The sequence below is a fragment of the Trichomycterus rosablanca genome, chromosome 25 (genome assembly GCF_030014385.1).
Source record: "Trichomycterus rosablanca isolate fTriRos1 chromosome 25, fTriRos1.hap1, whole genome shotgun sequence".
NCBI lineage: Eukaryota > Metazoa > Chordata > Actinopteri > Siluriformes > Trichomycteridae > Trichomycterus > Trichomycterus rosablanca.
In genome coordinates this window covers 7237791-7262460 of record NC_086012.1, presented here as the reverse complement: position 1 = coordinate 7262460, position 24670 = coordinate 7237791, and the positions used below count along the sequence as shown (strand labels likewise).

Here is a 24670-nt window from a genome sequence, read left to right as displayed (position 1 = left end):
ATAAGACAAACTGTTTGATATGACACGATAAAAGCGACTCGGGCTGAAATAACAATGCTTAACATGAACAAAACTTAATGTGCATTATTGTACTAAAACAGGGGTGTCAAACTCACCCACGTCATTTTATGTGGCCCGCGAGAGCTTAAACGACTGTACGATTGTTGTGATGGTTCGAGTCGTTACAGAGACGTACTTATAATTTAATGGGACACCTGCACCTTTAAACGGCAACCGGCGACATCATAGTCATGGCAACTAACTTTGACCTTCGCTGAGAAGCCATGTGACTTTTACGGCAAAAGAACGCGGTAGTAATGTAAACAATGATAATAAATATAAATAATTATCTTGCAGTATAATACCAAAGCACTGTCTGTAAGTAGTGGCGTTTATATTCTCAGTTGTTTGTAAATGTTTAGTGAGTATATCACAGCGTTTTAGTTACAAATTTACCATAATTAAATACAATTGTTACCGTTACTATAGCAATTAGTATCTTTACACAGAATGCTAACTCGTTAGCGCTATTTTACGTTTGGTTAAATCTCATATTGTACCAGATGTAACACTTGACTACAGCTGTGTGCTTGTACTGTATTAAGTTCTATTGTTTTTATTGTTTGTATTTTTACTTCATTATGGTGCACACAGTGTATCACACAGCTGGGAAGCAAATAAAACCGACTGTATTCTGAAGAGAGCTGTCTGTCTGTCTGTCTGTCTGTCTGTCTGTCTAGCTGAGCAAGGGGGATAAACTATTAGTGAGGGCAGAACAATCGTCTTAAAATACACTGTAAAATCCTACATTAACTGCATCTCTCAAAATGCATGCTGATTTTGTGACCTGCAAAGTGACACATCCCGCCAGTAGATGATGTTAAGAAATATTTACACATAATCCCAAAATGTACAAAAAGATAAGTAAGAAAATTAAGCATGAGGAGGAAATTTAATGAAAGTGAAAACAAGTTTGTGCTTCAGGAAGAGAAAACGGTGCGTCTCTTGTGTTATGAGGCCGTGTCTGTGGTAAAGGAGGACAATATGAATGCAGAATTTAGCCTCCAAGAAAAACAACAGACTGCAATCACAGCAGAATATGTTACAATCGGCCCTTTGAGGGCCACAATAATGCTGATGTGGCCCTCGGAGAAAATGAGTTTGACACCCCTGTACTAAAACAACGGCCGAGGAATTTGATTAGTGGAGAGAACTTATGGGCAGTAATAATTAAGAGACGTTTAGCATTCTTATGTCGTTCTTTTAGAACATTAAACCATGTTAAGCTTTTTTTTTTTTTTAAGGATAAGTGTTTTTGACTCTCTCGGAAAAGCTGATTCTCACAATTCCTCAGCACCCCGAGCTGTAACACAAGTTTAAAAGTGAAACAGTGAGGAAAATACATCTAAACACAGATGCATGTGGAAGCTTTCAGAGAGGATTTAACGGTTATTCCACACAAATGCAGATTCGTCTCATATTCACACTTTGATGACGTTGTACTGCAATGCTTAAGCCAAGCGCTGAACAAAGCGGCAGTTTGCGCCGAGGCTCGGGGTGAACGATGCGTAAAACGCCTCTCATGTGAGTGCACCCTAAGGCATTGACAAGGGTGGTAGAAAAACAGAGAGAGTTCAGCTTGCTGCGCTGAAGCTCTCTGCTGCTAGCTGACTGTTATAAAGACTGTCAGAGAAGGCACGTGCCAGCTTATGGCCCCTCTCAGTCAACTTGGGCGTTGTGCAACCAGCTGAAGTTGCCAAATCTGTAAGCTGGTTGCCTAACTGAAGCCAGTTGTCTAATTTCTAGTGAAGGTAACCCAGTTTTTTAATGCCTCCCGTTTCCCTTTTTTGTTAGTTACAGATGTGGAATGAAACATGCCAGAATTGAAGAATTTCCACTCAAATAAACATATGTCTACAGGTTTTAGTAACTATATTTGGTCATATGTGAATTCTGACCTCCGCTCTTTCCACCACCAGATCCTGCTGTCGACTTGGTAGGGTGCACCTGCTGCACAGAGACTCCGCTACCGGCATTAGCTCCGCCCCCACTGACAATAGCTTTAGCGACACCCTGCGCCATCACCTGCTTCTGCCCGACCACCTTGGAAACAGCAGGGCTGGACTTGGCAACCAGGATCTGACCACTGCTTATGGCCACCTGCTTTACTGCAGACTGTGAAGAACCAACAGGTATACCCACCATCTACAGAGAGAGAGAGAGAGAGAGAGAGAGAGAGAGAGAGAGAGAGAGAGAGAGAGAATGAGAAAGGGAAAGGCTGCTTTGAATCAGAAAGCTACCAGTTTCAGGTCTCACCACACCATAGAGATAAAGTTAGGACCTTGACCACGCCCGTTATTACATTTGTCTTTTTAAAATTTTTTAAATATATTTTTTCTTTATGCATTTTCTCCCCTTTAGCGCGTCCAATTGCCCGACTGTGTCAGGCTTCCTCTCCACCAATGCCGATCCCCGCTCTGATTGAGGAGAACAAAGCTAACCCACGCCCCCTCCGACATGTGGGCAGCAGCCGTGTGCATTTTGTCACCTACACTTTGACGAGTGCAGTGCAGCTCAGCACTGTGTACGGAGAGACACACCCTGAGAGCACTCTTTTCTCATCTCTGTGCAGGCGCCATCAATCAGCCAGCAGAGGTCGTAATTGCATTGTCATGAGAGAAACCCCATCCGGCTTAGTCCCGCCCATATCTGAACAACAGGCCAATCGTTGTTCATGTTCAGGCAGAGCTGAGATTCGATACGATGTACTCGAGATCCCACCTCTGGTTCCAGCGTGTGTTTTTACCGCTGCGGCACCTGAGCATCCACATTCGTCTTTAACAACTGCTTCATCCCAATCAGGGTCAGGGTTTTGTTTTCAGATCATAGTCTTGTGGATTATTCCACTTATGGCGCCGCTTTAGCTCATATATTTCCCTAATTTTCCTCTCAATTAAGTCGTGTCCAATTACACAATTGCATTACGCTTCCCTTCTTCTGATTTTGACCTCCACCCTGACTGAGGTGGATGTCTGACGTGTGCAGTAGGCAACTGCATCTTTTCCCCTGCATGAGGCGAGTTCATATGCGGATCAGCTTTGCGCACAGAAAGTCACACCCTGATCCTCATTATTCTTCGTCTCTGTGCAGGCGCCATCAATCAGCCAGAAGAGGTCGTAATTGCATCAGTTATGAGGAAACCCCTCCGGCACCCTCCATGAACACGAGTCAATCATTGTCCGTGTAGGCGCCCAGCCTGCCGATAGCAGAGCTAAGATTCGAACATACGAGTATGAGATGTCAGCGCCATTTAGTTTAATCAAGGAATTAGAAACAGACTTTTACCTTGGTGGGTGTTGCTCCACTTGCTGATCCTACTCCACTTTTTTGTGGTGACACAGCGATCATGTGACCCCCTTTTACTGTCACATACTGCTGCTGCTGGGCTAGTACTGTGGCTCCAGTCGGCTGCTGTGGCGGTGCCTGAGAGGTCACTTCTCCAGGCTCTTGCTTAATGATCACCTATGAGAAGATTATAGTCGATAAGTATTACAAATATTAGTGAAGCTATACGTTTCCAACAAACAAACATCAGTATATTGCTGTTTACTCTGATCAGCCATAACATTAAAACCACCTCCTTGTTTCTACACACACTGTCCATTTTATCAGCTCCACTGACCATATAGAAGCACTTTGTAGTTCTACAATTACTGACTGTAGTCCATCTGTTTCTCTGCATGCTTTGTTAGCCCCCTTTAATGCTGTTTTTCAATGGTCAGGACTCTCCCAGGACCACCACATAGTAGGTATAATTTGGGTGGTGGGTCATTCTCAGCACTGCAGTGACACTGACATTGTGGTGGTGTGTTAGTGTGTGTTGTGCTGGTACGAGTGGATCAGACACAGCAGCACTGCTGGAGTGAGAATAGTCCACCAACCAAAAATATATCCAGCCAACAGCACCCCATGGGCAGCGTCCTGTGACCTCTGATAAAGGTCTAGAATATGACCAACTCAAAGTATCTAATACAGTGGACAGTGAGTGGACTCATACCAGGATCCACTCATACCAGCACAACACACACTAACACACCACCACCATGTCGGTGTCACTGCAGTGCTGAGAATCATCCGCCACCTAAATAATACCTATTCTGTGGTGGTCCTGTGGGGGTCCTGACCATTGAAGAACAGGGTGAAAGCAGGCTAAAAACAGTATGTAGGAAACAGATGGACTACAGTCAGTAATTGTAGAACTACAAAGTGCTTCTATATGGGAAGTGGAGCTGATAAAATTGACAGTGAGTGTAGAAACAAGTACTTGGTTTTAATGTTATGGCTGTACATTGAACAATTCCACTCCCATGACCTTGACCACTCATTCACTCTGAATAAGTCAGGCATTTAAACCATGGCCTCAATTAGGTATTCTAGAGGGATAATCACCCAAAATAGACTTCAAAACATTTATAATGGCCTTCTTAAAAAGTCCTTACCTCAGCCCTACTGAGAATATCTTAACACTACTGAAAAGTAAAGTCAAGAAAAAGCAGAGTGGTCATGTATCCAATCAGAACTGTACCATAAGCTAGCTTATCAAAAGTGGCTTATAGAGATGCAGAGTGCGAATGGACATATAAGCAGTTATATAAGCATATAAGCAGGCACCAAGATGTTAGCAGCAGAGCCTTTAACTCCTGTAAGTTGTGAGGTGTGGCCTCCATGGATGGGACTTGTTTCTCCCGCACATCCCACAGATGCTCGATTGGATTGAGATCTGGGGAATTTGGAGGCCACCTCAAAGTCAACACCTCAAACTCGTTGTTGTGCTCCTCAAACCATTCCTGAAGCATTTTTTCTTTGTGGCAGGGTGCATTATCCTGCTGAGAGAGGCCACAGTGGCCACATGAGGGAATACTGTTTCCATGAAAGGGTGTACATGGTCTGCAACAATGCTTAGGTAGGTGGTCCCCAGCAGAACATCGCCCAAAGCATCACACTGCTTCCGCCGGCTTGCCTTCTTCCCATAGTGCATCCTGGCGCCATGTGTTCCCCAGGTAAGTGACGCACACGCACCCGACCATCCACGTGATGTAAAAGAAAACGTGATTTAATAGACCAGGCCACCTTCTTCCATTGTTTCGTGGTCCAGTTCCGATGCTCACATGCCCATTGTCACGTGGACAGGGGTCAGCATGGGCACCCTGACTGACTGGCCCTTGTCAAACTCACTCAAATCCTTACACTTGCCCATTTTTCCTGCTTCTAACACATCAACTTTGAGGATAAAATGTTCACTTGCTGCCTAATATATCCCACCCACTAACAGGTGCAGTGATGAAGGTAATCAGTGTTATTCACTTCACCTGTCAGTGGTCATAATGTTATGCCTAATCGGTGTACAGGTCCTTCTAAAAAAATTAGCATATTGTGATAAAGTTCATTATTTTCCATAATGTAATGATAAAAATTTAACTTTCATATATTTTAGATTCATTATACACACCAACTGAAATATTTCAGGTCTTTTATTGTTTTAATACTGATGATTTTGGCATACAGCTCATGAAAACCCAAAATTCCTATCTCAAAAAATTAGCATATCATGAAAAGGTTCTCTAAACGAGCTATTAACCTAATCATCTGAATCAACGAATTAACTCTAAACACCTGCAAAAGATTCCTGAGGCTTTTAAAAACTCCCAGCCTGGTTCATTACTCAAAACTGCAATCATGGGTAAGACTGCCGACCTGACTGCTGTCCAGAAGGCCATCATTGACACCCTCAAGCAAGAGGGTAAGACACAGAAAGAAATTTCTGAACGAATAGGCTGTTCCCAGAGTGCTGTATCAAGGCACCTCAGTGGGAAGTCTGTGGGAAGGAAAAAGTGTGGCAGAAAACGCTGCACAACGAGAAGAGGTGACCGGACCCTGAGGAAGATTGTGGAGAAGGGCCGATTCCAGACCTTGGGGGACCTGCGGAAGCAGTGGACTGAGTCTGGAGTAGAAACATCCAGAGCCACCGTGCACAGGCGTGTGCAGGAAATGGGCTACAGGTGCCGCATTCCCCAGGTCAAGCCACTTTTGAACCAGAAACAGCGGCAGAAGCGCCTGACCTGGGCTACAGAGAAGCAGCACTGGACTGTTGCTCAGTGGTCCAAAGTACTGTTTTCGGAAATCAAGGTGCCAGAGTCTGGAGGAAGACTGGGGAGAAGGAAATGCCAAAATGCCTGAAGTCCAGTGTCAAGTACCCACAGTCAGTGATGGTCTGGGGTGCCATGTCAGCTGCTGGTGTTGGTCCACTGTGTTTTATCAAGGGCAGGGTCAATGCAGCTAGCTATCAGGAGATTTTGGAGCACTTCATGCTTCCATCTGCTGAAAAGCTTTATGGAGATGAAGATTTCATTTTTCAGCACGACCTGGCACCTGCTCACAGTGCCAAAACCACTGGTGAATGGTTTACTGACCATGGTATTACTGTGCTCAATTGGCCTGCCAACTCTCCTGACCTGAACCCCATAGAGAATCTGTGGGATATTGTGAAGAGAAAGTTGAGAGACACAAGACCCAACACTCTGGATGAGCTTAAGGCCGCTATCGAAGCATCCTGGGCCTCCATAACACCTCAGCAGTGCCACAGGCTGATTGCCTCCATGCCACGCCGCATTGAAGCAGTCATTTCTGCAAAAGGATTCCCGACCAAGTATTGAGCGCATAACTGAACATAATTATTTGAAGGTTGACTTTTTTCGTATTAAAAACACTTTTCTTTTATTGGTCGGATGAAATATGCTAATTTTTTGAGATAGGAATTTTGGGTTTTCATGAGCTGTATGCCAAAATCATCAGTATTAAAACAATAAAAGACCTGAAATATTTCAGTTGGTGTGCAATGAATCTAAAATATATGAAAGTTTAATTTTTATCATTACATTATGGAAAATAATGAACTTTATCACAATATGCTAATTTTTTTAGAAGGACCTGTATATTCTGACCAGAATTACAAACTATTATGACATTTTATTGACCCGTAAATGTCGTCACTGAGCCAGGACTAAGCCAAGAGAAGTCTGGAGGTTTGCGCTCGTCTACTGCAGCCTCTGTAAAACGCACAAAGAGCCATAGATAGACGCCCTATTTAAAGCATTTGCACACTGATGTGCTCTTTCACTTTGCCTCGCCCATACAGCTGTTAAAGACGGTGCGCTGCACAGCTTTTCAGGAACTATTAATATCCCCGCGTGTGAAAATAGCCTGCAGTGCCGGAGGGACAGAAAACACCGCGGCAGCGTCTGAGCTCAACCCAGATAGAGCAAGATGACTTCCTAATCTACATGCTCACATTACTTTAGAGGGAAGAAAAGAGTTTAAGGGCATTGATGCATTCTGGCGCTCAGGTGGCGCAGTGGTAAATTATGCTAGCTCTTTTTTCGCTGGGATCCAGGGTTCGAATTCCCAGCTATGCCTTGGTGGGGATGGCCGAGCCCTTAAGATGGTTGGGCGACGCATCCGAGATGGGTTACTGCATTGTGCCAAGTGATTCCAGGGAAAACGGACCCACCAAGGCCCTGACTGAAACAAGTTTATTCCCATATTAAATATGCAAGATTGCTGTCAATGTGACACTATGACATTTACATGATTAAGTGATGAAGTTCCCTTTAGTGTGTAGGGAATACAAGGGCACTGCATAGGGACCCTGTGGAATGGAATCCAGCAAGTGTTAAACTTTTCTGCTTGAAGTTATTCTTGCAAAACCAGTTACTATTCTCTTAAAGATATATGGCATCTGGCGAAAGCCGTTGGTAGGGTTGGCTACAAACAATGCTGTAATCCACGCCAACATTCTGTGTTACCTGGTTTTTTAAATAAACTATCCATAGTGCACTTAATGGCCATACCATTTAGTACAGTGGTGCACAAGTTGAGACAGAGCCACTTTACAACTTTATGACTAATGGGACCCCTTGTGGAGGCTTTACGTTACATCTTGTAAACCATAGTGGAACCAGATTGCCACCATTTTTATCAATTATTCCGTTTTGTGTTATGTTTTGATGCACTGAGTGGAGCACATGAACTATAATGTTCTTTAAAAGAAAGGCTCCAAAATCAGATCATCTTGAATCTCTCTCAGCATTTGAGAATTCGCATAAGAAATATTTAATCAGTATTTTGACTGGGTCTGTGACCACTGGAGTTTATGTGCACTAGAAAGCTCAAAAGACTGGATACTGCTGACACGCAACTGGCAAAGGGAAGATTAGGGAAGATGGCACACTAAAATAAAATGCACTACATGAACTCTAATCCATCCCTGACAGAATAAAGCGGTTGTGTGCATCATCTCAGGCTCAGGTTTCCCATTGACAGTAAGTCACATTTACCCCTCTCTCTTTTTTAATGACCACTTGTGTGTATACGTGTGTGTGTGTGTGTGTGTGTCTATACACTGATCAGCCATAACATTAAAACCACCTCCTTGTTTCTACACTCACTGTCCATTTTATTAGCCACATACCATATATAGAAGCACTTTGTAGTTCTACAAATTACTGACTGTAGTCCATCTGTTTCTCTACATACTTTTTTTAGCCCCTGTTCACCCTGTTCTTCAATGGTCAGGAGAACCACAGAGCAGGCTTTATTTGGGTGGTGGATGATTCTCAGCCCTGCAGTGACACTGACATGGTGGTGGTGTGTTAGTGTGTGTTGTGCTGGTATGAATGGATCAGACACAGCAGCGCTGCTGGAGTTTTTAAATACCGTGTCCACTCACTGTCCACTCTATTAGACACTCCTACCTAGTTGGTCCACCTTGTAGATGTAAAGTCAGAGATCTGATCCACTCATACCAGCACAACACACACTAACACACCACCACCATGTCAGTGTCACTGCAGTGCTGAGAATGATGCACCACCTAAATAATACCTGCTCTGTGGTGGTACTGTGGTGGTCGTGACCATTGAAGAACAGAGTAAAAGGAGTTTAAAAAGTATGCAGAGAAACAGATGGACTACAGTCAGTAATTGTAGAACTACAAAGTGCTTCTATATGGTAAGTGGAGCTGATAAAATGGACAGTGAGTGTAGAAACAAGGAGGTGGTTTTAATGTTATGGCTGATCAGTGTGTATTATAATTAAAATTTCTTTTAATTTGCTGAAAATAATTGGAAAATAAACCATAAACATCCATAATTTATAGATGCTGTGTGGCATTTTTTTCCAAACTGATGTGTGATGTGTTAACTTTGGAATACAAATGCATTCTTTGGGTCTCTCACCTTGACTCCAGAAGACAGGAAGCTGCCGGCGTGGACTTTAGGAGCAGGTGAACGCGCACCCTGCGCAGCACTGGTCTGTTTGGCCGATGGACTTGCTGAGAAAAACAAATAAGACATAACACATCACCAATTTTAGGATTTCTGCGGCTCAGTGACTGGAACACGCACTTGAATATTGATAAATCAAGCATTTTCGCCCCTTTTCTCCCCAATTCAGCAAAGCCAAATTGTATATAATATATTCCAAATAATACATTCGTCTGACACACACTGCCTCTGACGTGTGCGCAGTCCATCAATCCCTTCTTATTCAACCATTCTTCAGTGGACTTGCGTATCAGGGTGGCTTTGCATACGGAGAGCCACGCCCCGATCTCTGCACTCCTTCACTTTCTGTATAGGGGCTATGGACAACCAGGGTCCTTCCTTACACAGCATTGATATCCCCACCCCTTAGTCCAGTCTTTCCCACCTAGCAGAGGTCAATTTTGTCTGCTAGAGAATGCCCAGCTGACCAGTAGAAAAGCCGAACCCGGGAACTTAGAGGATTATCCCACTGCGACCCCTGGGCGCCAAAATTTCTTGCAAGAAATTATGACAAACATCTGTTGGCTCATAAATACAGCGATCAGCCATAACATTAAAACCACCTCCTTGTGTCTACACTCACTGTCCAATTTTTAAATACCTCACTGTCACTGCTGGACTGGGAATAGTCCACCAACCAAAAACATCCAGCCAACAGCGCCCAGTGAGCAGCGTCCTGTGACCGCTGATGAAGGTCCAGAAGATGACCAACTCAAACAGCAACAATAGATGAGCGATCGTCTCTGACTTCACATCTACAGGGTGGACCAACTAGATAGGGGTGTCTAATAGAGTGGACAGTGAGTGGACACAGTGTTTAAAAACTCCAGCAGCACTGCTGTGTCTGATCCACTCATGCCAGCACAACACACCACCATGTCATTGTCACTGCAGTGCTGAGAATGATCCACCACCCAAATAATACCTGCTCTGTGGTGGTCCTGTGGGGGTCCTGACCATTGAAAGAACAGCTGAAAAAATGGACAGTGAGTGTAGAAACAAGGAGGTGGTTTTAATGTTATGGCTAATCGGTGTATATTATTAAAACACAACGGCAATGAGTTAATCACAAGCCAAGTATTTATGCATTCAGAGCATTTTGGAGCCCTGTGGCACGATTTAATTAGTCTTTACTCCGTCAACCACATTTTTAAGGTTTTCTCCACACAAGTTTAAGAAATCTCTATTATGCTGATGCATTAGTTACACAGCAAACGCCTACACGAACCCTCATCTGCTCTTATCTGGCTCTGAATGTGATGCAGTACTTCTGCAGTAGCCGTTTGAAACAGAAAAGCTAAAAATACACATAAAGGAAAAAAAAAAGATTCTAATACTAGGGCCGGAATAAAGGTCGCGGCCCTCATTAATGCACAGGCGCAATGCTGTATAAGGATATATGGATTCTTCACACTGTCTCGTCTGAAGACTCCGGGTCTGCATGCGAACATGAAAAATGTTTTAGGCGCATCAGTGCAGATGGCTTCTAACACTGCATCATACCATAGGATGGGGGCATGCGTTAGTCTGCGGCACCCGGGCAGCGTAAGTGTAAGGTGCACCCAAGGAATTGCAGTAGGAATTAGACCTGACTTAACTGAAGGCAAACAAAGTAAAAATGCAAAAGAGGAACGGTTCTTTTCTTGTGGCTTGCACTTCTACTGAAGCCACCTACACAAAGCCTTTAACAGATACGGAGGAACATGCTCTCTGTTTTTCTCCGCACTAAGGCTGGTGACTTCGGCTCATTCCTTAAGTCAATGGCTATTCGAGTCTCCTGTAAGCACACCTGGGAATTGTACGGCCCCCAGGCCACGTCCAGCCCTTTAGCTGTCCCCAACCGGCCTGCATGAGGTCAGTGGTAGTTAAAAATCAGACGTAAATAGCTTTACATCATACACGCCTTACAAAGGCATTAGGGATGTCCCGATCCGATCTCAAAGATCGGAATCGGGGTCGATCAAGGCATTTTTTAACTGATCGGTATCGGCTTTACTAATGTCGATCATAAGCCGATCTTTTGTTTTATGTCAGCATTAAATTGGAAAGTGAAACAAGTCCAACAGCGAAGTGTAATGTCTGCAATGCGAGCGTTTCACGAGGCGGTGGGAGCAGAGCTGCGTTCATTACTGTAGAATTTTACTGTTTATATGGTGTGTGAGTCAAGGATCACACCGGTTTACAAAACAATAACTTTTAATCCGAGTATGAAAACTTCAGGACCATAACATACAGCTTTTACGAGTTTACGTGTTACACGACATCTCAGTATCAAGCACTCCGATTGGCTTAGTTATGTAACCAAGCGTCGTAGTGATGCACTCGCTTAATAAAGAAATAAATACACGGTATATTCACAAATTGTCGGGAGCAGAACACTTTATTAACTTCTTCTGTTACGGTACCGAATAACGGACAGCTAGAGCCAAGCACGCTATTCCATGCACTATGGAAGCCCCAAAGTTGTTAAACATATACATTGGATTAATTTGAATAACTGTAATGTACTTCAAGTGTGCACTGTGGTAACAGTATTATCTAGTTCTTATCTAGACAATATCTAGAAAATACAAGTATCGGTTTGAGACTCGGTATCGGATCGGGATCAAAATTAATGATCGGGAACAAAAAAACGTGATCGGGACATCCCTAAAAGGCATTGTTTTTATTTTAAAGGGACTGCTAATTTTTTTCTCCCCCCTTTATCTCCCACTTTAGCGCATCCAATTTCTGCCCGTCTATCATCCTCTCACTAATGCTGGTCCCTGCTCCTGATTGGGGAGGACGAGGCTGCTCCACGCACGCCCCCTCTGATACGTGCACAGCAATCCAACATCTTATCACCTACACTTGACGAGTGCAGTGCAGTACAGCGCTGTGTACGGAGAGCCACACCCTCTACCGCACTCCTTTCCCATCTCCGTGCAGATGCCACCAACCAGCCAGCAGAGGTCGTAATCGCACTAGTCCCCATCCGGCTTAATCCCGCCCCTACCTGAACAACAGGCCAATCGTTGTTCATGTGGCTGCTCAGTCTCAGCCGGCAGGCAGAGCCGGGATTTAATACGATGTATTCGAGATCTCAGCTCTGGTGAACAGCGTATGCTTTACCGCTGTGCCACCTGAGCGGCCGGGACTGCTATTTTTATTTACCCCCGCATGGTATCACAATATTCCAAGGAGCATCTAAATGCTTTAAGTCAGGATATTGTACAGATGTCCAGCACTAAGCTCTCTTTGGTCTTCTTGTAGATGTCACAAAGATATGAGATCTGTTTTGGATGTTTATTCTGGCGCTGTATGAGTCCTCCTCCAAAAAGATTCGAACCACAAGGTAGAACATCTCTGAAGAATGTAGTGAGTGTAGCTTATTTACTTATTTTACTTAAGACAGCACAAAAAACTAAATGATTGTGTCTCAAAGAGCTTTCTTTGCCAATATCAGGGTTTTACAATATAGCAGTGATGTTTAATATCAATATACACCGATCAGCCATAACATTAAAACCACCTCCTTGTTTCTACACACACTGTCCATTTTATCAGCTCCACTTACCATATAGAAGCACTTTGTAGTTCTACAATTACTGACTGCAGTCAATCTGTTTCTCTGCATGCTTTGTTAGCCCCATTTCATGCTGTTCTTCAATGGTCAGGACCCCCACAGTACCACCACAGAGCAGGTATTATTTAGGTGGTGGATCATTCTCAGCACTGCAGTGACACTGACATGGTGGTGATGTGTTAGTGTGTGTTGTGCTGGTATGAGTGGATCAGACACAGCAGCGCTGCTGGAGTTTTTAAATACCACCACCCAAATAATACCTGCTCTGTGGTGGTCCTGGGAGAGTCCTGACCATTAAAGAACAGCATGAAAGGGGGCTAACAAAGCATGCAGAGAAACAGATGGACTACAGTCAGTAATTGTAGAACTACAAAGTGCTTCTATATGGTAAGTGGAGCTGATAAAATGGACAGTGTGTGTAGAAACAAGGAGGTGGTTTTAATGTTATGGCTGATCAGTGTTTTCTAATACATATTGCAATATTATGCAATAAAACTTAACCAACTGTTATTGTGCTAACTAAAATAGAATAATAAATGAAATAAATACATAACCAAACTTTTTCTAAAAGAATAAATGTACCTGTTGCCATGCCAACGGAAGCGCCCGTGCCGGGCACCTGACCCGTCTTGTCCATGCTGGTGTGAGCGGTGTTTACAGATGAACTGGCTTTCAGGTGCACAGGGGTGGAGGTGGGAGTTCTGGACAGTGGTGAGTGACAGGGAGTGGAAATAGGAGAGCCTGATACGCACACGCACACACACATACACACACACATATACACACACACACACACACACACACACACACACACACACACAGAGGGATTATGTGTTTAATTAGGGGAAACCTTTTGATATACTGATTGTATTGAGCTATTTAAATTGTTCTTGTTTGATCGCTGTATAGCAAAATGCTGATAAATAACATTTTGCTAATAAATCTAATTTGGGATCAATATAGAATATAAAATTAGAATTTATTTGGATGCAACCTTTGCACATATACATTTTACACCATGGGAAAATGTATTGCACTATCAAATTAGTATTTATAAATATACACTGATCAGCCTTAACATTAAAACCACCTCCTTGTTTCTACACTCACTGTCCATTTTATCATATTACCACATAGAAGCACTTTGTAGTTCTACAATTACTGACTGTAGTCCATCTGTTTCTCTACATACTTTTTTAGCCTGCATTCACCCTGTACTTCAATGGTCAGGAGCTCCACAGGACCACCACAGAGCAGGTATTATTTAGGTGGTGGATTATTCTCAGCACTTAAGTGACACTGACATGGTGGTGGTGTGTTAGTGTGTGTTGTGCTGATATGAGTGGATCAGACACAGCAGAGCTGCTGGAGTTTTTAAACACCGTGTCCACTCACTGTCCACTCTATTAGACACTCCTACCTAGTTGGTCCACCTTGTAGATGTCAAGTCAGAGACGATCGCTCATCTATTGCTGCTGTTTGAGTCGTCATCTTCTAGACCTTCATCAGTGGTCACAGGACGCTGCCCACGGGGCGCTGTTGGCTGAATATATTTTAGGTTGGTGGACTATTCTCAGTCCAGCAGTGACAGTGAGGTCATACCAGCACAACACACACTAACACACCACCACCATGTCAGTGTCACTGCAGTGCTGAGAATGACCCACCACCCAAATAATACCTGCTCTGTGGTGGTCCTGTGAGAGTCCTGACCTTTGAAGAACAGCATGAAAGGGGGCTAACAAAGCATGCAGATGGACTACAGTCAGTAATTGTAGAACTACAAAGGGCTTCTATATGGTAAGTGGAGCTGATCAAATGGACAGTGAGTGTAGAAACAAGGAGGTGGTTTTACTGTTATGGCTGATCAGTGTATATAATTCTGTTATACATCAGAAAATGACTTACCTGAAACAATCTTGCAGCTCATCGTGATCGGCTGGAAGGATTTCCCAGGTGACTCAGCAGGACTGGGTACCTGGCCCTGGGGCACGATCTTGCAGCTGGATGTGATTGGCTGAAATGCAGAGCTGTTGTGGGAGCCCAGAGTGCTTTTGTCCGAGCCTTTGGTCTGTGACTTGGCTCGTTCAGAGCATGATGGCTGCACAGACTCAATCTTCACAGCTGGTATAGAGAAAGGGGAAAACATGCTCAGGTAAATGTTCATGGTTTTATTGCAGTATCTTTTTGTATTCTGTTCAATCATTCATACACCAAGCACCTTATCTAGGTCTGTGTCATGGTTTTGACACCACCCACACCTTCTCACACAACACACTTTCAGTTACTCTCTTCACTCAATAAGTGAAATTTCTTCAAACCCCTGCAGCATGGTTTTTGGAGCTAGGAGGAAACCAGATCAGACAGAAGAAACCAAAACACACATGGGAATTCATGCTCCTCACTCCAGACATTGACCAAAAACCAGGATCAAGTAGCTGGCCCAAGGATTAATGTCCTGCCACTTGTATATGTGTGTTTTTTTTTGTATTCTTGTGAGAAAGTGCCTATGTTGTGGAACAGGAGGATGTTGCTGGTGCTGTCATAATGGCATTTATTTAAGAAATCGAAGAAAAATTGTCAAAGCAGTCTATTAGAGTGATGTTAAATGCTCATTGTTTACCATGTAACTGTTGTTCCTGCTGTTTGTAAGTTGTCCTGCCACTGATTTTGTGTTACTGTTGACTTCTCTCTTATGATTCTTACTAATAGTCTAAATGTGTACTATGAAATATTTGTTTGGACAACTACTTGTGGTTCTAATTGCAGATTTTTAATCAATGTACTAATACGGAAGCTTTTTCCATTTAAATGCTGCTTAAACACTTTGTCCCTTTCAAACTGGGCGCTAAGGTGGTGCAGCAGTAGATCACGCTACCACGTGAATTCAAATCTCAGCTCTGCTACTGGCAGGCTGAGTGCCCACACAGACAATGATTGACTCGTTTATTGGGTTGGATTGCCCAAGGGGATTTTTATATAACTGATGTAATTACGACCTCTGCTGGCTGATCGATGGCACCTGCACGAGAGATAATGGGGATCAGTGCGAGACTCTTCGTATGCGAAACTGACCCACATATGAACTCGCCCCGTGCCAGACAAAATACGAGTCTGATTCAAGTCACGAGTCTTTATACTAGAGTCCGAGTCAAGTCACGAGTCAATATAATATACACAAAACATATATTGGAAATGTAGCGTAGAAATAAACAAATAATATATAAGTTCATATAAAAACAACAACAGATTAGCAACTGTATTTTGCTGTTTTACTAAGTGTCTTTACTTTCCTAGTCATTGTGCAAATGAACGTAATTTCCAAGAAGGTACCAGTTAAAAGCTTAAACTGATACGTTTTGTTTTAATTGCAAAACAAAAGCGCACGATAAATCACGGCACAGCGACCAAAATCCAAAACACAGCAAAAATAATCATAACCACTGCTTACCTTAGCTTATGTTCTTCCAGATGCTATTACATTTATAACCGTGTGTCCCATTAGAAATATAATCCGTGATTTTGTATACGTGTGCTTACAATTAAAAACCTCCAAACTTTTCCCGGTTGTGAACTAAACTAGTTAGAAAGCCAATGAAGCGTTTCACTGACACATCATCTGTGTGACGCAAACTGCAAATAACAGTATTTCTTACTTAAATATAAAATCAGAAGGTCTGATCGGTTCAGAAAGCGGTCTTTCAACCATTAGCGCCAATTCTGTAGGTTGTTCCTGTGATGTGCACTACGTAGGGTATTCCACCATTTCAAGTTAGATTCAAATCCAAAGGTAACGAAAATGTTCAGATGAAGTGAACTTCAAACTTCATTACTACGCCGGAAGCTGGCTGTAACATTTACCCATTGCGTGCGTTGTGGGTATATACTGTATATGTCACACGGAACTAATGTTAACACATGCTGACGCTAGGGACTCTTGTTGTTTACCTTTTTTTTTCATGAGTCGAGTCTGAAGTCGCTGTGTGTGCGACTTCCGTGTAACTCTCTGCCTTGTGCAGGTAATAAGATTCAGTCGGCTAGTGCACATGTGTCGGAGGGTGTGTGTGTGTTAGTCACGGCTCTAAATGGAGGTCAGCAGCAACAACTCTATTGGTAGGAAAATGCAAAAAAAAATGCACCTACCTTCACCATGATTGCAAACAGGTGCATGAAATCTTCCCATCCCATGGCAACAATTATTTTAATAAAAACCACCCTCGCATTCATGCATTTTTGAACATTAACTATCAAATATTAATTTCACCTGTAATTCTCTTACCTTTCTCTAAGCTGGGGTCAGGAGAGAGCGGCAATGGTGACAAAGCATGCGCAGACCGCTGGGATTTCTGAGCTTTGGTCTGACATGGCTTGCTTGTCAAGTAAGAAGAGGATGACGAGGATGATGAGGAGGAAGAAGGCGGGAAAGGGATGAAGTCGTCGCCCAGAGAGCTTCTGTGGAGCTCAACATCCACCACCTGCAGCAAATCAACACCAACATCATTATCATCATGATCAGATCTACATTAAGAGTTGAGCTCAGGCTTCCAGCCTTTCATTCAGCCTCACTCTACAGCTAAGCATTCTATACAAACACAAATGTACATTTGTTTAAAAAAAACACCGGTCATTTTCTGATTTAATGAGTATTTAAATGTCAGCACATTTAATTTCTTTCATAGGAGCATAGCAACTGGTTAATCTGAGGGTGCTAAAGTTCTACACTGGCATTTTGTTTTGCTATTTTATTTATGCATTTTCTCTTTTCTCCCTATTTAGAGACTCCAGTCAGGTCCGAGGAGGGTAATTATGCCTGCCTCATACTTCCTTTGATGCGTGCACAGTCCACAACCCCTTCCTATTTGCCCATACCTTCGGTGAATTCACGAGGGTCCCTGCACAGCGTCCTTTTCTCACCTGACAGACTTTAATGGCCAATTTTTGTCTGCTGCAGGCACTGCCAATTATGCCCAGCTGAGTGCTGAGTTTCGAATTAGAGGAGTTCAGAATCTCAGCACTGGTGTGCTAGCGGATTATCTCGCTGCACCACCTGGGAGCCATTCTACACTGACATTTAACTTTGTGGCATGGCCTCCTAATATCTCCCTCAGTGATCATAATTGACTTTAGCTTGTGACTTCTCTGTGCTAATAAAAGTATGTGCATTCAGTGTGTATACTTATTATTTTACTAGCTACACTTACCACACAGATGAAATTTGCAGGTATATAATTACTGACTGGTGCTCTGTACACTTTGCCGCCCCTGTTTTTCATTCATCAATGAAAAAAGACCCTTGCTTACCAGATAATGTTTGGTTAGTGGACCATTCTCCTCACTGTAACAATACCAGCATGGTTAAGACATGGTAGTGTATTGTATTGGTATGCGTGTAGCAGGCTTCCTGGCGTCTTAGCTCTCTAGCTCTTCATCAGTGGAAGCTTTCTTACCACAGGACACTGTTGGTTGTATATTTTGGGATTTGTTTAAAGTACCATTCTCAGCCTGGCAATGCCACCGAGTTGTTCAAAAATCCCAACAACACTGCTGCACCTGACATGCTCATATTACTACAATGTAGACTACATTAGTGTCACTGTGGTCACTGCTTTGGTTTGAAACTAGGGTACAGGGATGGGACAATGTGTACAAAGCATCAAACATGCTCCAGTCAGTAATTGTATACCCCTTACTCATATCATGGTAGTTATTTTGCAAATACTGTTTCGATCATAGAAATAGATTGTGTTGTGTCCTCCCCATGTGTGTCTACAGTGGGTCTGTCTGAAAACTTAGTGAGCTCTCTACATAGATGCATTTTACATCATCCTACACACGCTCCCAAGAAGAGGGCATGTTTAAATTCTTAGACTCCTTAAAATGCTGCCTAATTCTTCTGCAATTTTTAGCTTGGTTTTTGTTTCTTATTTACCTTATTCACAAAAAATAAATCTAAAAAAACAATAGGATTTTCATTTATTTAGATTTGTTAAAAGGTTTAACATAATAGTGTGTATTCCTTCAGCCTTGACCGAGCTGCTTACCGTCTCTGCTCCAAGAGTCTGCAGTCCAGTGTAGGTCCTGTCCAGCTGTAAAACATCACAGAGAAATAGAAAAGTCAGCAGCCGATGTGCAAAGCTAAGCAATGCTAAACAAGCCAAACAGGAAATTCTCCATGTCATACATGTCAAATACACAGATAAGCCCAAACATTAGGACCACTCACCTAGGGTGAACATATTTTGGTTTTCAATAAAAGACCACACTTGGCAGGATGGCACATTGGGCCAGACAGACCCCTGCACTGGGTTGAAAGTTTGGTTTTGGAAGGAGGGGGTGGCTAAATAATTTAATGTAATTGGTGGCACCTGTATAAAGTAGGGGTTTAAATATTATACATTAAATATTAAATGTAAATATTAAAGACAACTAAAAAATGCAACGTCCACCGAAAGGCAGTTTACATGGGATTTATTTTTTTCTTCTGTAGAATTCATGTCTATTCCCCCATTGCAAGCCATGGGAACTTCCTTACACAGTCTCTTACACAGGGTTCAATGTACTGTGTTGTGACGCATCTCTGCCATCATTGATTCTCAGCTTTCCTAAACCCAGCATATGGTTCATGCTGGTTGGTATTTACCAGGGCTGCCACTTATTGCTTCAACCCAGTCATCTAGCCATCACAATTCAGCCCTCATAAAAATCACTCTGGTCTTTACGCCTGATTGTATTTGCTGCATCCTGACTATGATGGTCACAACTTAAAAAAACATTACCATTTTTTTGAGTGGGGGTTAGGGGTATGGTAGTCCTCATGTTTGGGCTCTTATCTTGTGTATCTTATTCTTCACAGCTCTTATTGTACTTTTACAGTTAATGCTTTGGAGATGGGAATAGAGATATTAAATACTACAGTGCCATCAAGTATTTGCCCACTTCTAATTTTTGTTTCACACTTTATTTTGTTATATTAAATAGTTTCAGATTCCATATAAAAATGTCATATAAACAGGATAAAAATAAGAAAAATGTATGATCATTTTCCTTTATTTACTGAACAGATTGTTTGCAGTACCTACAGTACCAATCGCAAGTTTGGACCCATGTACTCATAGAACAGGTTTCCTTTTTCTTATCAAGTGACCAATAAGGTAATACACTTCAATGTTATATTTTAAATTCTTTAAAGTTGCCATCCTTAGCTTGGTACTCTTGGCATTCTCTCAATCAACTTCACGAGGTAGCACACATGTTAAAGGAGTTCCTATGTATGCTAAACACCCACTGGCTGCTTTTCCTCAACTCCCTGGTCCACCTCATCCCAAACCATCTGTATTGATTGACTCGTTCGCAGGGAGGGTGCCGGAAGGGATTCCTCACAGCTGGTACAATTACGACCTCTGCTGGTTGACAAAGACGGGGGATAATAGAATCAGGGTGTGATTCTCCGTACACAAAGCTGATCCACATATGAACTCGCCTCGTGCAGGTGAAAAGATGCAGTCGGCTGCACACGTGTCGGAGGGGGCGTGTGTCAGTTGTGGCTCTTCTCAGTCAGGAGTGAAGGTTAGCATCAGTAGAAGGGAAGCGTAATGCAATCAGGGTAATTGGACACGACTGAGAGAATTGGGAGGGGGCAAATACTTTTCTTTTAGAAGTTAAAAAAAAAAAGTAGAGTGGAAACACTGTAAAGCAAGAGAGTGACTTAAGGCCCTGTGATGAATAAAACATGTTTTGAGTGCAGGATTAGTAGTAACCAACCTTCAGATGATGGATGATATCGATGCGTTTGTTTCTCTGGTCTTTAAAGTGAATCTGCACACGCACAGGAAATTCACCCCAGCCCCGTCGTGTCAGGTGAAAGGGGGGCTCACTATGGGCAAACACACACACACACACTTTTCATCAGCACGTTTCCCAACAGAATTTAAAACTGTAAGAGACTCACAGAATAAAGACTAATTTTACACTTAAAATATTTACACCCCACCACACCCTCCCATGTTTAGATTCTGCCCATGAATCTGAGCTTTGACTGACCTTAGGGATATGAAAGCTTGCAGAATCTTATGTGAACTTCATTTATAAACAAACATGGTGAAAACCAGAAAGATGATTCCAATGTAAAAGTTCTTAATACAATGATTAACCAAGGTCAACAACTTGTTATAACACACCCCGGACAGGAAACCAATCCACCGCAGGGATTTAGTGCCTGAACCTGATATATTTCATGTTTTATCTGCTCAACTTCATTTCATTTATTAATAAATATCCATTCCTGCATTTCAGGTCTGCAACACATTCCAAAAAAAGTTGGGACGGTAAAGCATTACCACTTTGTATGCTATTCCTTGTCACCCCACCCCACTTAAAAGACGTTTTGGCACCAAGGAGACCAAGCGATTTTGTGTTTCAGGTTTTATTTTGTCCCATTCTTCCTGCAAACACGTCTTAAGATCAACAGTACGGGGTCGTCGTTGTCGCATTTTTCCTATAAAATTCTTTATTTGGGACAGGTCAGGACTGCAGGCAGGCCAGTCCAGTACCCGTACCCTCTTCTTTCACAGTCATGCCTTTGTAATGTGTGCAGCATGTGGTTTTGCATCGTCTTGTTAAAAAATGCATGAACATCCCTGGAAAAGATGACGTCTTGAAGGCAGCACATGTTTCTCTAAGATCTCAATGTACTTTTCTGCATTAATGCTGCCATCACAGAAGTGTAAATGACCTTTGCCAAGGGCACTGACACAGCCCCATACCATGACAGACCCTGGCTTTTGGACTTGTAGCTGATAACAGTCTGAATGGCCCTTTTCGTCTTTGGTCCAGAGCACACGGCGACCATTTTTTCCAAAAAAGACCTGGAATGCTGATTCATCTCACCACAATACACATTTACATATGGATGGATGTTTATTAATAAATGAAATGAAGTTGAGCAGACAGAACATGAAATATCTCCTGTCTGCAATCAAATAAAAGTCAAACTTTATTTATTTACTTTATTTTATTTGCATTGTCCATACTGTCCCAACTTTTTCTGATTTGGGGTTGTATAAACTGTGCCATTAGAATTAACATTATTTCTTTTTTGGTACTGATAGCATTCCTGGGGTTGCTCCTAGAAATACAATGTGCAGGACTAGGCCCTTGGCCAAATCCAGAGAATTTGTAAAATAGAATATTAAGCTTCAAGTTCAATTCCTGTGATATATAAGCACAGCATGGAAATCAGGTTATCAAGTATGACCCAGATTTGCTGCCATTTCCACACATTTCTTTACAGAAAGCCCCAATCAACATCACATGACCATAAAGGTGTTAGCTGTGTACACCTAGGAGCACCTACCTGACCTCCACCAGATCGTTGGGCTTGTAGCTGGGGTGCAAGAAAAACCAAACCTTCTTAACAAAGTGGTCGATGCTGGGCTCCTTCCGTGAGCCTCGCACGTAAACCATCCACTTATGAGTGGACTGATCATTCTCCTCTCTCTTATCGGGAGCTATGTACCTGAGAAAGAAAAATAAAGAAAAGGTCAAACAAATTGTGTTTCATTAATATACTTGCGACATTTTTTAAGCATTTCCCCCTTTTTCTCATAATTTAGCACAGCCAATACACTGCTTGACATCTTAATGGGACTTCTGAACCAAAGACATTGTCATTTAATCGTTTGCGCAATTACAAGACAGTTATGTGGTCTACAACACTGAGATTCAAACCCAGATCTCAGCTTTAGTGGGTTAGGGTTTTTACTGTTGCGCCACCTAAGTGCCCTATCTCTGTATGTGTATATAATAGAATAACATACATTTACCTAATTCTTGGGCCAAAAGCCAAAGACATACACACACTCAAACAAAAAAATTGCTGTACTTTGAAACGTTGCCCACAACAATGGTTTTCTTCGCATAAAGTCGTGATGACTCCTCTCCTGTGGTGTGGAATGTGACCTGATGTTCTACAGATGACGGCACACCGAACGTGTCCTATGCAGACACAAAAGAGGGGGGATGAAGATGGATTATAATACTGGTCACGAATGCAGAAGTTTACTTACAAAACGTGAAAATTGTCCAAAGGTGTTAACACAGGTAATTACTGGTTGCACAAGACTGTATATGATATGTATAAATACGTTTGTATGTATGTATGTATACATATATAGGCACACACACATACAGAATATTGCCTCACAATAGGTATTGCAATGCTAGTAATTAAAGGCCCTGAGCCCCTTTACCTTGCCCGTGTTGCGTCCAGGTCTGCGCTCCAAATGCTCCGATTCTTCTCCTTTCCAGCCATGACTGTCCTTCTCTCCAGGTTCTGCTTGCTGGCTCAGGGACTCAGACTCTGAAGGGACTACAGAGGTGGACTCAGAGCCCTGGTTCAAAGGGGACGACGAGCGTGAAGGAGACTCCAGGAAGCGTTTGATCGCTGGATGATTAAGTGCAGATGAATCACTCTTAGCAGACTGTAGGGAGAAAAAATAGCTTACTACAATATTTGTGATCAACTATCCACTCAGAAAACAGGGTTGAAAGTTCTGGACACCTTAGCAGTTATTGGTACCAAATGTCTCTGTTAAACAACCACTATTGTACCCCCCTTAAGAAACCTCTCTGCTCCAGAGAGTGCAAACATTAATGGGTCATGGCTCACCATTTTGTTCCAAACTTTGCATGAGAACTCTCAACAGGTTCAAAAAAACATTTATCAATGCAAAATTGCCAATAATTAAAGTCATTTACCATCCACCAAACATGACGTTATGAAAAGATTCAGGGAATCTAGAGAAATCTCAGTCTGTTTAAGAATAAAACACACTGTTGAATGTGCCCGACTTTTGAGCCCTTAGATGCCATTGCATGAGAACTATGCTATTTTAATAAATATAGCCACAGGAGCTCAGGAGCACTTTGGAAAACCTTTGTTATTTAACACAGTCCGCACTGCATCAAGAAATGCAGCCTGAAACTCTACAGCGCGAAAAGAAAGACGTACATTAAGTTTCCTGGGCCTGAGCTCATCTCGGATGGACCAAAACACTGTAAAAATGTGTGATGTGGTCAGATGACTGCACGTTTCAGCTTGTTTTTAAGAAGAACTGACGTCAAATGCTCTGTGCCAAAGATGATAAGGTCCACACAAAATGTTTTTACCAAAAGTGCATTAGAGATGTATACTGGAATACCATCAAGGTACAGTAATGATGTGCTATGAATAGCAATTTAAATGTGCTATCTTGGAACTGAACACAGTGTTGGATGATGAAGTGTGGGATAAGATATGTTCCTGATGTCACAGGGGGATTGGGAGCCAGCTATGGAAAGAGTTTGATTGGAAGGTTAAAATGAGGTATTTCAGGACACCGTTGGTTACTTGTGTTTTTAAAAATAATGCTACGAATAAATGCTGGAGAAAGTGTGGTATGGTCGGAGACCATACCCATATCTTTTGGGATTGTCCAAAAATTCGGACATTTTGGAACAATGTTAAACAGGAGATAGAGAAAATCCTGGAACTTCAGATTCCCCTGGACCCACTACTCTTCTTGTTGGAAGTATTACCTGATTATATGTTTTCCACTGATCAGTGTTATATAATGCATGTTTTGTTGATGATTGCAAGAAAAATAATTACTATTAATTGGATGAAGCCTGATCCCCCCATGGTCAATGGTTGCAAAAAGTCAAAGATGTTTACATGATGGAGCACATG

At 42.5% G+C, this 24670-nt stretch overlaps 1 protein-coding gene across 1 annotated transcript in view; it reads right to left on the bottom strand.

Moving 5' to 3' along the window:
* yeats2 (YEATS domain containing 2) overlaps positions 1 to 24670 on the bottom strand; it is a 63706-nt gene that overhangs the window by 30333 nt on the left and 8703 nt on the right. Inside the window, exons 5-15 of the mRNA XM_062987528.1 lie at positions 23193 to 23423; positions 22826 to 22938; positions 22298 to 22459; positions 20707 to 20818; positions 18987 to 19031; positions 17225 to 17420; positions 14854 to 15069; positions 13528 to 13686; positions 9294 to 9388; positions 3346 to 3522; positions 1959 to 2205 (exon numbers count right to left, since the gene is read on the bottom strand). Of these exons, the coding sequence (XP_062843598.1) occupies positions 1959 to 2205; positions 3346 to 3522; positions 9294 to 9388; positions 13528 to 13686; positions 14854 to 15069; positions 17225 to 17420; positions 18987 to 19031; positions 20707 to 20818; positions 22298 to 22459; positions 22826 to 22938; positions 23193 to 23423 (1753 nt within the window). The remainder of the gene's footprint in view (positions 1 to 1958; positions 2206 to 3345; positions 3523 to 9293; positions 9389 to 13527; positions 13687 to 14853; positions 15070 to 17224; positions 17421 to 18986; positions 19032 to 20706; positions 20819 to 22297; positions 22460 to 22825; positions 22939 to 23192; positions 23424 to 24670) is intronic.